The following is a 17240-nucleotide window of genomic DNA, read 5'->3' as shown; positions in this document are numbered from 1 at the left end:
GTCTTTTATACAGGTAACGAGCTGAGATTAGGAGCACACTTTTAAAAGGAGTGCTCCTAACCGCAGCTTGTTACCTGTAAAAAAGACACCTGTCCACAGAAGCAATCAATCAATCAGATTCCAAACTCTCCACCATGGCCAAGACCAAAGAGCTCTCCAAGGATGTCAGGGACAAGATTGTAGACCTACACAAGGCTGGAATGGGCTACAAGATCATCGCCAAGCAGCTTGGTGAGAAGGTGACAACATTTGGTGCGATTATTCGCAAATGGAAGAAACACAAAATAACTGTCAATCTCCCTCGGCCTGGGGCTCCATGCAAGATCTCACCTCGTGGAGTTGCAATGATCATGAGAATGGTGAGGAATCAGCCCAGAACTACACGGGAGGATCTTGTCAATGATCTCAAGGCAGCTGGGACCATAGTCACCAAGAAAACAATTGGTAACACACTATGCCGTGAAGGACTGAAATCCTGCAGCGCCCGCAAGGTCCCCCTGCTCAAGAATACATATACATGCCCGTCTGAAGTTTGCCAATGAACATCTGAATGACTCAGAGGACAACTGGTGAAAGTGTTGTGGTCAGATGAGACCACAATGGAGCTCTTTGACATCAACTCAACTCACCGTGTTTGGAGGAGGAGGAATGCTGCCTATGGTCCCAAGAACACCATCTCCCCCGTCAAACATGGTGGTGGAAACATTATGCTTTGGGGGTGTTTTTCTGCTAAGGGGACAGGACAACTTCACCGCATCAAAGGGACGATGGACGGGGCCATGTACTGTCAAATCTTGGGTGAGAACCTCCTTCCCTCAGCCAGGGCATTGAAAATGGGTCATGGATGGGTATTCCAGCATGACAATGACCCAAAACACACTGCCAAGGCAACAAAGGAGTGGCTCAAGAAGAAGCACATTAAGGTCCTGGAGTGGCCTAGCCAGTCTCCAGACCTTAATCCCATAGAAAATCTGTGGAGGGAGCTGAAGGTTCGAGTTGTCAAACGTCAGCCTCGAAACCTTAATGATTTGGAGAAGATCTGCAAAGAGGAGTGGGACAAAATCGCTCCTGAGATGTGTGCAAACCTGGTGGCCAACTACAAGAAACGTCTGACCTCTGTGATTACCAACAAGGGTTTTGCCACCAAGTACTAAGTCATGTTTTGCAGAGGGGTCAAATACTTATTTCCCTCATTAAAATGCAAATCATTTAATCACATTTTTGAAATGCGTTTTTCTGGATTTTTTAGTTGTTATTCTGTCTCTCACTGTTCAAATAAACCTACCATTAAAATTATAGACTGATCATTTCTTTGTAAGTGGGCAAACGTACAAAATCAGCAGGGGATCAAATACTTTTCCCCCCCACTGTACATTGAAGGCCCAGTGCAGTCAAAAACATGATTTTGTATATATTTCCACACTATGAGGTTGGAATAATACTGTGAAATGGTGAAAATGATAATACCCTTTAAGTGTAAGAGCTGTTTGAAAAGACCGCCTGAAATTTCTGCCTGTTTTGGTGGGATGGAGTTTTGGCCTGCCTGGTGACATTACCAGGGGGTAATTAATAGACCAATAAGAACGAGAGATCCTAACTTTTCTGCTAATAACAGCTAGTTTTCAGTTTTACCCTCCCCACTCAGACCATGCCCAGACAGGCCTAGCCAAATTCTTGCTTGTGAAATTGCTCTTTGCTAAGAAGCTATCATTATGACAATTTTAATTGAAAACAGTCAAAGTAAGGTACTTAATTGTTATCCAGAAATGATTTGATGTTGATATACAAATGGCTGCATTGGTCATTACGGCCTCTCAAGCAAATCCTTTTTAGTTGTAGATATAAACATGTGCAAGGCTCTCACCCACACTGGAGACAGGGAACAAGACATGTTTAGATGTTTACTTCTTCAAAGTTAAAATTAATTATTTTCTAGGGTTGTATCTGGAGAATATGCTGTCTTCAAGGACAATTACAATATATTTAAGTAGTTGTATACTGTTGTTTAAAGTGTTGACATTTTATATATCTGGTTTCACTAAGTTGCCTTTATTAGTGAGTAACAGCAAAAATGTTTTTCCTGTCCAAACTATTGCTTAGTTCTGTGCAAATTTCTACCTCCGGCAGGAAATTGCATGAGTTACAACCCGAGGGAGGATGAGAAGTTCTGGGTTCTCAATCTCAGTATCTCTCCATGGCCCTCGCCTAGATCGGCCCTCTGAGCCTAACTTACACAGAGACAAAGAGGGAGTGTGTGTGTGTTTTGTGTGTGTGTGTGTGTGTGTGTGTGTGTGTGTGTGTGTGTGTGTGTGTGTGTGTGTGTGTGTGTGTGTGTGTGTGTGTGTGTGTGTGTGTGTGTGTGTGTGTGTGTGTGTGTGTGTGTGTGTGTGTGTGTGTAATGCTGGCAGGCTATGGAAGAGAGTAAAAAGCCATCTGACACTGGTAAAGAATGTACAAATGAAGTGGATGGCAACAAACTGAGACATATGAGGGGAGACAGTACAAAACTAGGACTGTCAAATTATTATTTTTAAATTTTTAATCAAGTTAATCGCAGAATTTACTGTGATAAATCGAGGTTAATTCCTTATTCTGAATTTGCTGAAATTGAGCTGTAATTTAAGAATTATTATACAAAAAGCAGGAGGCTTAAGAATATTGACATCTTGATTTTGCCCAATGTAACCTTAGGCAAAATCAGGTAAATTGAGAAAGGACACTTTCTTTTAACCTCAATGTCAACTTGTTTTGACAACGCATTGTTGTTTAAACTGTATAGATTATGTATTTTAGATGCTTTCAGTGTGTTTTGAATGCTTTCAGACAATGCGATTAATTGCGATAAAAACATTGTTTTGCACTAAAATGACAAAAAGTTAACTGAAGTTAATTTATTAACTCTGACAGCCCAAAACAAAACGTAAGCCGTTCTTCACCATACAGAATGTCACTGTGCTCCTAGTTTGGAGTGAGGGATGGGACAGAGGGAAGGGAGGAAAGTATTGATGATGACCGCTATGTGTCTCTCCTGTTTATCTGGATTGGAGAAAAGTCCTTTCTAATATACAGGGCCCAGTGCCATCAATACATGTAACCAGATTTCTGGCCAAAACCATTTATGGTTAGTGTCCTTGAGATAAAAGAGAGAGATAAAGTATTCTGGTGCTGTGAGTATGGGTGTTTGATTTCATTATCAATGTAGCAATGTTTACTGTGAAACAAAACAATGAAACTTTATTTATATTTAAAAATTCCCACAGTGTAAGAGGGATCCTAGAAAACCTGGAATTGTAAAATAACCTGAGTGATTAAGGCCCTCAGTCTGTTCACTGTAGGCTATGTGTACAGTAACTAAATCAACATTGTGTGTGTGTGTCAGGCAGGCAGTGGACAATGTCGGTGAAGCTGCGGTTTGAGTGTCCCGCGGATGGGTGCGTGGTCCAGAGGAGCTGCTCCTTCACGAGGTTCAGCCCCGTGAGTGGACGCCGCCGGTGAGTGACATCCTTAGTCGACCACTAAGGTGATAAACAACTATCATATAATATGGTTACGTATAACATGGTCACACACCATGGTCCAATCAACTGAACTGTCAGACCCATGGCTATGGAACCATGATAATCCTGACCAGCTCAACAGGAGCTTGTTCCCTGCAGTCTAAAATACATGTACATATAATCACCCTATCAACCCCCACACATTCACTCTTTATTAGTGTGTATGGATGTCTTTGCTGACAGGGACACACACTTTTCATGCCACTTCATTACAAAGTGATTTTCATAGCAGGTTAGGAGAGCATTTTCCCTAACCCTAACCCTTTTCCTAACCTTAATCTAACCTGTAACGAAAAGGTCACTTCGGTATCGAAGTGGCGTGAAAAGAGTGCTTCCCAGATTGCCTCAGGCACAAATGTTGCTCTGCAAGAGAGCCAATCGCTTCACTTGACCAGTGTTAGAGATAGTCAATCACTATCCAGTACAAGAGACAGTCAGCCTCCTCCCACAACCTCAGTCTTGCCTGCCAATCAAACATCTTGTATTCTAGATAGACAGATATAAATACTTCATTAAGTAACTCAGTCACAAGGACAACAGTTAAACAATCAACAGGTAAATAAAGGTTAAAGAAAATAAAGAACTTTGACTGAATCACTCCAATGCTTGGCTTATGCTTGACTTACAGTACATTATCAATAACGAATATCAATAACGAATAGTGAGACAAGTAGAACTCAAGAGGTGAGCCAGCAGAAGAAAAGACAGTCATAGGGTGCATGTAAATTCGCTCTGGCTATCTACTTCGATTTCAGAGCACTCTCGTTTGAGTGTGCCAGAACGCAGAATAACTGATGAATTTACAAATGTTCAAAACCCGTTGTATATGGCCGGTGTCAGTAAACGTCGGCAAAAAAGGTAATTAAATTGTGCCAGCAGCACAGTTACAGTCACCAGCGCTCTGGATAACATGAAAACAGCATAACCAGCTCTGCTAGGGCGAATAAAATGGTCAGAGTGAGGTGTTCTCTCATTTGTGTCTGGAAGTACCTAGCAAGCTAGCCAACGTTAGCCAGTTAGCTTGGGTGCTTGACTGCTTTTGTGAGGTCAGAACGTTCGGATCAACCCTACTCTTCGGCCAGTGTCCAGTGTGCGCTCTGAATACTCCGGGAGCGAAACGCTCTGAATTTACAAATGGACAATCTGAAAATGCTCTGAATTTTTGAACGCCCAGAGCTCACTCTGAGCACACTCTGGCAATCAGGATCGAATGTACGAACAGACCCTTAATGAATATTCATTCCAACCCAAAGCCCTTAGTTTGCTATGCGCTGTGTATATCATATCATGAGTGTAAGACACAGCTGCCAGTTGGAGAGGGGAGATTTTCAACAATTTTAGTGTCATATTTACTGAAGACTAATACAAACACAGCACATGGGACAGCAACCCGTTCCATCTCATCCCAAAGTTGCTCTATTGAGTTGAGGTCTGGGGATTGCGCAGACCACTCAAGTGAACTGAACTTGGTGTCATGTTTCAGGCGAAGTTTTTCCACACCTCAATTGTCCAGTGTTGGTGAGCACGTGCCCACTGGATACACTTCTTCTTGTTTTATTTGATATGAGTGGAGTGTGATCGTCTGCTACAATAGCCCATCCATAATAAAGGATCGACGAGTTGTGCGTTCTGAGATGACGTTCTGTACACCACTGTTGTACTGCACCGTTATTTGTCTATTGGTCGCCCACCTTTTGCTTGCATGATTTTTGTCATTCTCCTTCGACCTCTCTCATCAACAAGCTGTTTTTGCCCACAGGACTGCCGCTGACGGGATGTTTCTTGTTTGTCGCACCATTCTTGGTAAACCCTAGACACTGTCATGAGTGAAAAGCCCAGGAGAGCGGCTGTTTCTGAAATACTGGATCCGGCGTGCTCAAGTGACTTACAGTAGTGAGTGCATACATTTTTGTGTTGGTGGCCCCAGTAGGAATCAAACCTCCCATACTGGCATTGAAAGCACCATGCTCTACCAACTGTCACACTTTTTTTTGCACTAAAACACTTCTGTAATTCTGATGGGTTAGCAAAGGGGGACGTGATGTCATCTTAAGAACCCAGGAGCAACACACTGGAATGCATTTCCTGCCTCAAAGCAGAGAGGGACAGAGGAAAACTGAGGCTATTTATTTGATTTATTTAACCTTTATTTTGACAGGGAGTCATGCTGAGACCAAGGTCTCTTTTACAGATGAGCCCTGTATCAAACATACACATCAATACACTCTATACACATCAATATACCCATCAAAATACACAAAATGTAAAACACAATCATATAAAACAAACACATTCTTCAGTAAAAAGGCCCTCATTCAGTCATCTGAATTGCCCCAGAGGCACCAACGCTTCCAATTTAAGAGAGCTTCGGAGATTATTCCACAAGTAAGGTGCAAAAAAAAAAAAAAAATCAGATTAACGTAACTCAGTGGATATCGAAGGAATCTTCAGAGTTTGCCATCCTTGAGACCGAGTCTGGGAGCTCGTACGTCTGTAACAATGAAGTAAGGTACGGCAGAAGTTTATGCAAGTCAAGAGGGCTTTATAAACAAAAAGAGTGCAATGCATCAATCTACGAGACTTCAAAGAGGGCCAGACCTACTTTCTGATACAGAAAGCAATGATGTGTACAGAACCTGTCGCCTGTAATAAAGCGTAGTGCGTTATGATAAACAATTTATCAAAGTTACTAAGTTTATTGTGCTAAGCGTGAACAGCACTTGACGGTGGTCCTCATACATTGTTATTATAAAGCTTTCATTCTGAAATACAGTGGCCTGCGAAGGTATTCACCCCCCTTGGCATTTTTCCTATTTTATTGCCTTACAACCTGGAATTGAAGTACATTTTTTTTAGGTTTGTATCATTTGATTTACACAACATGCCTACCACTTTGAAGACGCAAAATATTTTTTTATTGTGAAACAAACAAGAAATAATACAAAAAACTGAAAATCTGAGCATGTTGAGCAAGCATTCAACCTTGGCAGGTTTGTTGTGGTGCCATATTCTTTCAATTTTTTAATAATGGATTTACTGGTGCTCCGTGGGATGTTCAAAGTTTCGGATATTTTTTTATAACCCAACCCTGATCTGTACTTCTCCACAACTTTGCCCCTGACCTGTTTGGCGAGCTCCTTGGTCTTCATGATGTCGCTTGCTGGTGGTGCCCCTTGCTTAGTGATGTTGCAGACTCTGGGGCCTTTCAGAACAGGTGTTTATACATGTATACAGAGATAATGTGACAGATCATGTGGCACTTAAATTGCACACAGGTGGACTTTATTTAACTAATTATGTGACTTCTGAAGGTAATTGGTTGTGCCAGATCTTATTTAGGGGCTTCATAGCAAACGGGGTGAATACATATGCACGCATCACTTCTCAAGCTCTGTCAGGCTGGATGGGGAGCATCGCTGCACAGCTATTTTCAGGTCTCTCCAGAGATGTTCGATCGGGTTCAAGTCCGGGCTCTGGCTGGGCCACTTAAGGACATTCAGAGACTTGTCCCGATTCCACTCTTGTGTTGTCTTGGCTGTGTGCTTAGGGTTGTTGTCCTGTTGGAAGGTAAACCTTCGCCACTCTGAGGTCCATAGCGGTCTGGGGCAGGTTTTCATCAAGGATTTTTCTGTACTTTTCTCCATTCGTCTTTCCCTCAATCCTGACTAGTCTCTCAGTCCCTCCCGCTGAAAAACATCCCCACAGCATGATGCTGCCCCCCCCATGCTTCACCGTAGGGATTTCCTCCAGACGTAACGCTTGGCATTCAGGCCAACGAGTTCAATCTTGCTTTCATCAGACCAGAGAATCTTGTTTCTTACTGTGAGTCTTTAAGTGCCTTTTGGCAAACTCCAAGTTGGCTGTCATGTACCCTTTACTGAGGAGTGGCTTCCATCTGGCCACTCTACCATAAAGGCCTGATTGGTGGAGTGATGCAGAGATGGTTGTACTCTGGAAGATTCTCCCATCTCCAAAGAAGAACTCTGGAGCTCTGTCACCTCCCTGACCAAGGCCCTTCTCTCCCGATTGCCGGGCGGCCAGCTCTAAGATGAGTCTTGGTGGTTCCAAACTTCTTCCATTTAAGAATTATGGAGGCCACTGTGCTGTCTCGGAGCTCTACGGAGAATTCCTTCAACCCAATGGCTTTGACCTGCACTGTGGGACCTTATATAGACAGGTGTGTGCCTTTCCAAATCATATCCAATCATTTTAATTTACCACAGGTGGACATTTCAAGGATGATAAATGGAAACAGGATGCACCTGAGCTCAATCTCGAGTCTCATAGCAAAAGGTCTGAATACTAATGTATATAAGGTATTTCAGTTAGTTTTTAGTTTTTTGGCAAAAAAAATTCTAAAAACCTGCTTTCACTTTTTCATTGTGGTATATTGTGTGTAGATTGATGAGGATTTTGTTTTATTTAATCAATTTTAGAGTAAGGCTGTAATGTTACAAATGTGGAAAAAGTCAAGGGGTCTGAATACTTTTCGAATACACCATACGACATCTTGGTCCTCTTCCCTGCTATTCAAATCTGAAATCGGAACAGCATTATCTGGTACTGATGCAACGTTACAGCTGTTTTAGTAACTACATTTTCTGTATCTTTTTAAAACAACTGACATTTTCACCACTTTCCTAACAAGTTAGAAAAAAGTAAACTTCTCTGCTATTCAAATATATGACCACACAGACCAATGAAGAGTATGAGAAAGATTTCCACTGTCTGGAAAGAGAAGAGCGGGATGTACGTTGATCCTGCTGCTCTGATTGGATGGAGTGAAGCTGTCTCCGTTCACTCGCTTCATATTTCACCTGATCACTTCTCATCGCACTTCTTTCAGATTTCACACGCAACAACTGTAGTTTAGACACTGACCACAGCTACTGACCACAACCATACACCTCTGACCCAAACTACTGAACCAGAACTACTGACCACAACCACAAAACTACTGACCACAACTAGCTACTCCACCACAACCACACAACTTCTGACCACACACCTACTTACCAAAACTACTAACCACTACTGACCACACCTACTGACCCCAACTACTGACCACAACCACACAACTACTGAACAACATTTCTGACCACAACTACTGACCACAACTACTGACCACAACCACACAACTACTGAATACTATTACTGACCACACAACTACTGAACCACACAACTAATGACCACAACCACACAACTACTAAACCACAACTACTGACCACATCCACAAAACTACTGATCACAACTACTTACCACAACTACTGAACACAACTACAAAACTTGGGACCACAATGACTGACCACTACTAACCATAACTACTGACCATAGCTACTGACCACAACCACACAACTACTGACCAAAACTACTGAACACAACTACAGACCACAACCACAAAACTACTGACCACAATGACTGACCACTACTGACCACAGCGACCGACCACAACCACACAACTACTGACCACAACTACTAAACCAAAACTACTGACCACAACCACAAAACTACTGACCACAATGACTGACCACTACTGACCCCAGCTACTGACGACAACCACACAACTACTGACCACAACTACTAAACCAAAACTACTGACCACAACCGCACAACTAATAACCACAAAACCACTGAACCATATAAGTTATGACCTCAACTACTGACCACAACCACAAAACTACTGACCACAAGCACACAACTACTGACCACACAACTACTGACAACAACTACTGACCAGGTCCATACTGCAGGGACCAAAGAACCTTCAACACAAATACACAACAACACAATTACTTACCACAACTATTGACCACAACTACTGACCGCAACTGGCAGTGTCATAGTATTCCACCTTTCCAACAAGTCAGTTCATCAAATTTCTGCCCTGCTAGAGCTGCCCCAGTCAACTGTAAGTGCTGTAATTGGGAAGTGGAAATGTCTAAGAGCAACAATGTCTCAGCCGCAAAGTGGTAGGCCACACAAGATCACAGAATGGGACCGCCTAGTGCTGAAGCGCATAGAGCATAAAAATCGTCCTTGGTTGTCCCCGGTTGCAACACTCACTACCGAGTTCCAAACTGCCTCTGGAACCAACGTCAGCACAAGAACTGTTCATTGGGAGCATCATGAAATGGGTTTCGATGGCCGAGCAGCCGCGCACAAACTAAGATCACCATGCGCAATGCCAAGCGTCGGCTGGAGTGGTGTAAAGCTCACGTCTAGGAGCAACAACGGCTCAGCCGCGAAGTGGTAGGTCACACAAGTACTGAAGTGCATAGCATGTAAAAATCATCTGTCCTCGATTGCAACACTCACTACCGAGATCCAAACTGCCCCTGGAAGCAACGTCAGCACAAGAACTGTTCGTCAGGAGCTTCATGACATGGGTTTCCATGGCCGAGCAGCCGCACACAAGCTTAAGATCAATGCTAAGTGTCGGCTGGAGTGGTGTAAAGCTCTGGACTCTGGATAAGTGGAAACGCGTTCTCTGGAGTGATGAATCACGCTTCACCATCTGTCAGTCCGACGGACAAATCTGGGATTGGCAGATGTTAGGAGAATGGTACCCGCCGGAATGCATAATGCCAACTGTAAAGTTTGGTGGCAGATGAATAATGGTCTGGGGTTGTTTTTCGTGGTTGGAGCTAGGCCCCTTAGTTCCAGTGGAGGGAAATCTTAACACTACAGCATACAATTGTAATGGCGTCAGGGAGGATGGCTGCCATTTTAGTGTCTCTTAATAACCAACCGTGCTATTTTGTTAGTTTTTTCACATTGTTTGTAACTTACTTTGTACATAATGTTGCTGCTACCGTCTCATATGACCAAAAAGAGCTTCTGGACATCAGAACAGCGATTAGTCACCTTGAATTGGACAAATACTTTTTCTTTAATGAATTGGACAAGAGGGATTTACTCCAGACACCCGAACAGGCCCTCATCCCCGTCATTTGCAGGAGAAAGAGACGGAAGAGGTATCACGGAACGAGATTGTGGTGCCTTGTGAGGATCCGCCGACGAGTGGCTAATTTGCCTTTGTCATCGGTCCTATTGGCCAACGTTCAATTGCTGGATAATAAATTGAACGAACTAAAAGCACATATATCCTACCAACGGGACATTAAAAAGTGTTATATCTTATGTTTCACCGAGTTGTGGCTGAACAACAACATGAATAACATACAGCTGGTGGGTTATACACTGTATCGGCAGGATAAAAGAGCAGCATTTGGTAAAAGAAGGGGTGGCGGTCTATGTAGATTTGTCAAGGTTTTGCTTGCCTGAGGTAGAGTATCTCATGGTAAGCTGTATACCCGATTATCTACCTAGAGAGTTTTCATCTCTATTTCCGTAGCTGTCTACAAACCACCACAGACCGATGCTGGCAATAAGAACGCACTCAATGAGCTGTATACCGTCATAAGCAAACAGGAAAATGCTCATCCAGAGGCGGTGCTCCTAGTGGCCGGGGGCTTTAATGCAGAGAAACTTAAATCCGTTTTACCTCATTTCTACCAGCATGTTAAATGTGCAACCAGCGGGAAAAAAACTCTAGACCACCTTTACTTCACACACAGAGACGTGTACAAAGCTCTCCCTCACCCTCCATTTGGCAAATCTGCCCATAATTCTATCCTCCTGATTCCTGCTTACAAGCAAAAATTAAAGCAGGAAGCACCAGTGACTCGGTCAACAAAAAAGTGGTCAGATGAAGCAAATCCTAAACTACAGGACTGTTTTGTTAGCATTGACTGGAATATGTTCTGGGATTCTTTCAATGGCATTGAGGAGTACACCACATCGGTCACTGGCTTCATCAATAAGTGCATCAATGACGTCGTTCCCACAGTGACTGTACGTACATACCCCAACCAGAACCATGGATTACAGGCAACATCCGCACTGAGCTAAAGGGTAGAGCTGACGTTTTCAAGGAACTGGGCTTATAAGAAATCCCACTATGCCCTCCGATGAACCATCAAACAGGCAAAGCGTCAGGATTAGGATCTATTCGTACTACACTGGCTCCGACGCTCGTCGGATGTGGCAGGGCTTGAAAACTATTACAGACTACAAAGGGAAGCACAGCCGAGAGCTGCCCAGTGACACGAGCCTACCAGACGAGCTAAATTACTTCTACGCTTGCTTCGAGGCAAGTAACACTGAAACATGCATGAGAGCTTCGACTGTTCCGGATGACTGTGTGATCACGTTCTCCGTAGCCGATGTGAGTAAGACCTTTAAACAGATCAACATTCACAAGGCCAGACGGATTACCAGATTGTGTAATCCGAGCATGCACTGACCGACTGGCAAGTGTCTTCACTGACATTTTCAACTTCTCCCTGTCTGAGTCTGTAATACCAACATGTTTCAAGCAGACCACCATAGTCCCTGTGCTCAAGAACACTAAGGTAACCTGCCTAAATGACTACCGATCCGTAGCACTCACGTCTGTAGCCATGAAGTGCTTTGAAAGGCTGATCATGGCTCACATCAACACCATTATCCAAGAAACCCTAGACCCACTCCAATTTGCATACTGCCCCAACAGGTCCACAGATTATGAAATCTCTATTGCACTCCACACTGCCCTTTCACACCTGGACAAAAGGAACACCTATGTGAGAATGCTATTCATTGACTACAGCTCAGCGTTCAACACCATAGTGCCCTCAAAGCTCATCACAAAGCTTTGGACCCTGGGACAAAACACCACTCTCTGCAGTTGGATCCTGGACTTCCTGACGGGCCGCCCCCAGGTGGTAAGGGTAGGTAACAACACATCCGCCACACTGATCCTCAACACGAGGGTCCCTCAAGGGTGTGTGCTCAGTCCCCACCTGTACTCCCTGTTCATTCATGACTGCACGGCCAGGCATGACTCCAACACCATCATTATGCTTGCCGATGACACAACAGTAGTAGGCCTGATCACCGACAATGACGAGACAGCCTATAGGGAGGAGGTCAAAGACCTGACCGTGTGGTGCAAGGACAACAACCTCTCCTTCAACGTGATCAAGACAATGGAGATGATTGTGGACTACAGGAAAAGGAGGACCGAGCACACCCCCATTCTCATCGATGGGGCTGTAGTGGAGCAGGTTGAGAGTCAAGTTCCTTGGCGTCCACATCACCAACAAACTAACATGGTCCATGCATACCAAGATGATTGTGAAGAGTGCACGACAAAACCTATTCCCCCTCAGGAAATTTGATTTGGTAGGGGTCCTCAGATCTTCAAAAGATTCTACAGCTGCACCATCGAGAGCATCCTGAAGGGTTGCATCACTGCCTGATATGGCAACTGCTCAGCCTCCGACCGCAAGGCACTACAGAGGGTAGTGCGTACGGCCCAATACATCACTAGGGTCAAGCTTCCTGCCATCCAGGACCTCTATACCAGGCGGTGTCAGAGGGAGGCCCTAAAAATTGTCAAAGACTCCAGCCACCCTAGTTATAGACTGTTCTCTCTGCTACCGCACGGCAAGCGGTACTGGAGCGCAAAGTCTAGGTCCAAGAGGCTTCTAAACAGCTTCTACCCCCAAGCCATAAGACTCCTGAACATCTAATCAAATGGCTACCATGACTATTTGCACTGCCCCCCCCCCCCCTTATTATCTATATATAGTTACTTTAATAACTCTACCTACATGTACATATTACCTCAATTACCTCGACTAACCTGTGCCCACGCACATTGACTCTGTACCGGTCCCCCTGTACACAGCCTCGATATTGTTATTTTACGGCTGCTCTTTAATTATTTGTCTTGTTATTCTTTAATTATTTCTTTTTTTTCTATTTTTTTCTTAAAACAGCATTGTTGGTTAAGGGGTTGTAAGTAAGCATTTCAATTTAATACCTGTTGTATTTGATTTGATTTGACAATGACATTCTAGATGATTCTCTGCTCCCAACTTTGTGGCAACAGTTTGGGTAGGCCCTTTCCTGTTTCAGCATGACAATGAACCTTGCTTTGTGCACGGGGCATTGTCATGCCCATGAAACAGGAAACAGGCCTATGAATCTTTCTCCACCAAACTTGGTTTGCACTATGCATTCGGGCAGGTAGCGTTCTCCTGGCATCTGCCAAACCCAGTTTCGTCCATCAGACTGCCAGATGGTGACGCGTGATTCATCATTCCAGAGAACGCGTTTCCACTGCTCCACAGTCCAATGGCCGCGCCCTTTACACAACTCCAGCCGACGCTTGGCATTGCGCATGGTGATCTTAGGCTTGTGTGCAGCTGCTCGGCCATGGAAACCCATTTCATGAAGCTTCCGACGAACAGTTATTGTGCTGACGTTGCTTCCAGAGGCAGTTTGGAACTCAGTCGTGAGTGTTGCAACCGAAGACAAACAATTTTTACACCTGACGTGCTTCAGCACTCGGTGGTCCCGTTCTCTGAGCTTGTGTGGCCTACTACTTCACAGCTGAGCCGTTAAAGTTCCTCAACGTTTCCACTTCACAAAAACAACACTTACAGTTGACCGGGGTAGCTCCAGAAGGGCAGAAATTTGAACTGACTTGTTGGAAAGGTGGCATCCTATAACGGGGCCACATTGAAAGTCACTGAGCTTTTCAGAAAGGCCATTCTACTGCCAATGTTTGTGTATGGAGGTTGCATGGCTGTGTGCTCAATTTTATATACTTGTCAGCAACGGTGTGGCTGAAATAGCCAAATCCACTAATTTGAATGGGTGTTCCCATACTTGTGTGTGTGTGTGTGTGTGTGTATATATACAGTACCAGTCAAAAGTTTGGACACACCAACTCATTCAAGGGTTTTTCTTTATTTTTACAATTTCCTACATTGTATAATAATAGTGAAGACATCAAAACTATGAAATAACACATATGGAATAATGTAGTAACCAAATAAGTGTTACACAATTAAAATATAATTTATTATTGTCATGTCCTGGCCAGTATAAAGGTTAATTAGTATTGTAGTTTGGTCAGGACATGGCAGAGGGTATTCGTTTTATGTGGTTCGGGGTGGTGTGTTTTGTTGAAGGGGCATTTGGTTTAAGTATTCCGGGGTTTTTGGGCACTGTTTGGTTTTCAGGTATTCTATGTTTAGTCTAGTATGTCTGTTTCTATGTTTGGTTAATTGGGGTTGGGACTCTCAGTTGAAGGCAGGTGTTGTCTATCTGCCTTTGATTGAGAGTCCCATATATTAGGGTGTGTTTGTGTTTGTTATTTGTGGGTGATTGTTCTGTGTTAGCCTTATGCTTTGCCAGACTGTTTTTTGTCGGTCGTTATTTCTGTTTGTTATTTTGGTGTTCATTTTGTATTCATTAAAACGGCGAGATGAGCATTCACATACCTGCTGCGTTTTGGTCCTCTTTAACCGACGACAAGCGTGACAATTATTTGAGATTCTTCAAAGTAGCCACCCTTTGCCTTGATGACAGCTTTGCACACTCTTGGCATTCTCTCAACCAGCTTCACCTAGAATACTTTTCCAAAAGTCTTGAACTAGTTCCCACATATGCAGAGTACTTGTTGGCTGCTTTTCCTTCACTCTGCGGTCAACTCATCCCAAACCATCTCAATTGGGTTGAGGCCAGGTGATTGTGGAGACCAGGTCATCTGATCCATCACTCTCCTTCTTGGTCAAATATCCCTTACACAGCCTGGAGGTGTGTTGGGCCATTGTCCTGTTGAAAAACAAATGATAGTCCCTCTAAGCTCAAACCAGATCGGATGGAGTATCGTTGCGCCTTTCCAATAATAAAAATAGAAAATATTAAAATAGTAGAAATAAAGAAAAACCCTTGAATGAATAGGTGTGTCCAAAAGTTTGGGGACACATTTTTTGCCCATTAAAATAACATCAAATTGATCAGAAATACAGTGTAGACATTGTTGATGTTGTAAATGACTATTGTAGCTGTAAACGGCAGATTTTTTTATGGAATATCTACATAGGTGTACAGTTGCACATTATCAGCAACCGTCACTCCTGTGTTCCAATGGCACGTTGTGTTAGCTAATCCAAGTTTATAATTTGAAATGGCAAATTTTTGCAATTCTGTTAGCACAGCTGAAAACTCTTGTTCTGATTAAAGAAGCAATCAAACTGGCCTTCTTTAGACTAGTTGAGAATCTGGAGCATCAGAATTTCTGGGTTCGATTACAGGCTCAAAATGGCCAGAAACAAAGTACTTTCTTCTGAAACTCGTCAGTCTATTCTTGACTGGCCAATAAAAAGAAAAGATTAAGATGGCCAAAAGAACACAGACACTGGACAGAGGAACTCTGCCTAGAAGGCCAGCATCCCGGTGTCGCCTCTTCACTGTTGATGTTGAGACTGGTGTTTTGCGCATAGATCTCCTCAGGCCCGTATTCTTCCCAGTCCACCAGGTACTGCCAGCCGCGACCCCGACGGCGCACCTCCAGAAGCCACCGGAGGGTATAGGCAGGATGGTCGTCAATGAGCCAAGAGGGTGGAGGAGCTGCTTAGGAGACAGAGGACTGACGCAGACAGGGATACATGGAAGGTGGGGTGGATCCTGAGAGAGGCTGGGAGTTTCAGGCACACAGCAGAGAGGTTAATGACACGGTCAGTCTCAAAGGAACCAATGAATCGGGGAGAAAGTTTCTTCAATGCCACTTTCAATGGCAGGTCCCTCGAAGAGAGCCATACCCTTTGGCCTGGGGTGTAGACTGGAGCTGAGGCACTGCGACAGTTTGCTTGGGACTGGGTCCTTGCGGAGGCACGGAGAAGAACAGCCCGGGCCTTCCTCCAGGTGCGATGACAACGGCGCATTTGGTCAAGGGCAGAGGGAACCGCAACCTCAACCTCTTGGGCGGGGAACAAGGGGGGTTAGTAACCCAGAGCACACTTGAAAGGTGACATACCTGACGAGGCGTTGGTGAGGGTGTTGTGGGCATATTCAACCCAGGGTAGCTGAGCACCCCAGGAGAAAGGGTTAGCAGAAGTCACGCAGCGTAGGGCAGTCTCCATCTCCTGGTTGCCCCGTTCGGTCTGGCCGTTGATCTGGGGATGATATCCAGAAGAAAGACTGACATTGATACCAAGAGCTGAACAGAAGGATCTCCATACCTGGGATGTCAACTGGGGTCCCCTGTCGGAAACGATGTCAGAGGGAATGCCTTGCAGACGAAACACATGGGATACCATCAGGTCCTCAGTTTCCCTGGAAGATAGGAGCTTGGAAAGGGGAATGAAGTGAGCCGCTTTGGAAAATCTGTCAATAACGGTGAGGATGACTGAGTTACCATTAGATGGGGGAAGGCCAGTGAGGAAGTCTAGAGCTATGTGTGACCAGTGGCGACTGGGTATGGGAAGAGGGTGAAGCAGACCGGAAGTGGGTTTAGTGGTGGTTTTATTCCGGGCACAGACCGAGCAGGTTGAGACAAACTCCCAGGCATCTCTCTCCATAGTGGGCCACCAAAAGTGGTGATGCAGGAAGGCGAGGGTCCGGTTTATACCAGGGTGACAGGTGAGGTGGGTAGAATGGGCCCACTGAAGAACATCAGAGCGAACAGAATCAGGAACAAACAGCATTTCTAGGACCGGTCAGGCTGGTGGCAACAGGTTGGTGGCAACATGCAGGTGGATGGCACAATGGAATCTGGCTGGGAACCAGTGTTGTCGGCAGTGAACTGGTGGGAGAGGGCGTCAGGCTTGGTGTTCCTAGAACCGG

At 44.4% G+C, this 17240-nt stretch overlaps 1 protein-coding gene across 5 annotated transcripts in view; it reads left to right on the top strand.

Moving 5' to 3' along the window:
• Positions 1 to 17240, top strand: part of ripor3 (RIPOR family member 3) — a 79810-nt gene that overhangs the window by 22706 nt on the left and 39864 nt on the right. For 3 of the 5 annotated variants that reach the window (XM_014131631.2, XM_014131629.2, XM_014131633.2), the window contains one exon: positions 3380 to 3491. In XM_014131631.2, the coding sequence (XP_013987106.1) occupies positions 3394 to 3491 (98 nt within the window). In that variant the 5' untranslated portion in view covers positions 3380 to 3393. Of the gene's footprint in view, positions 1 to 3379; positions 3492 to 5349; positions 5451 to 17240 lie in introns of those variants that run through there. The other 2 variants (XM_014131628.2, XM_045691371.1) reach the window with 2 other exon arrangements.

Source organism: Salmo salar, chromosome ssa12 (genome assembly GCF_905237065.1).
Source record: "Salmo salar chromosome ssa12, Ssal_v3.1, whole genome shotgun sequence".
In the NCBI taxonomy this organism is placed as follows: domain Eukaryota; kingdom Metazoa; phylum Chordata; class Actinopteri; order Salmoniformes; family Salmonidae; genus Salmo; species Salmo salar.
The sequence above is the reverse complement of the archived record's forward strand: the minus strand, read 5'-3'. Positions and strand labels throughout refer to the sequence as shown.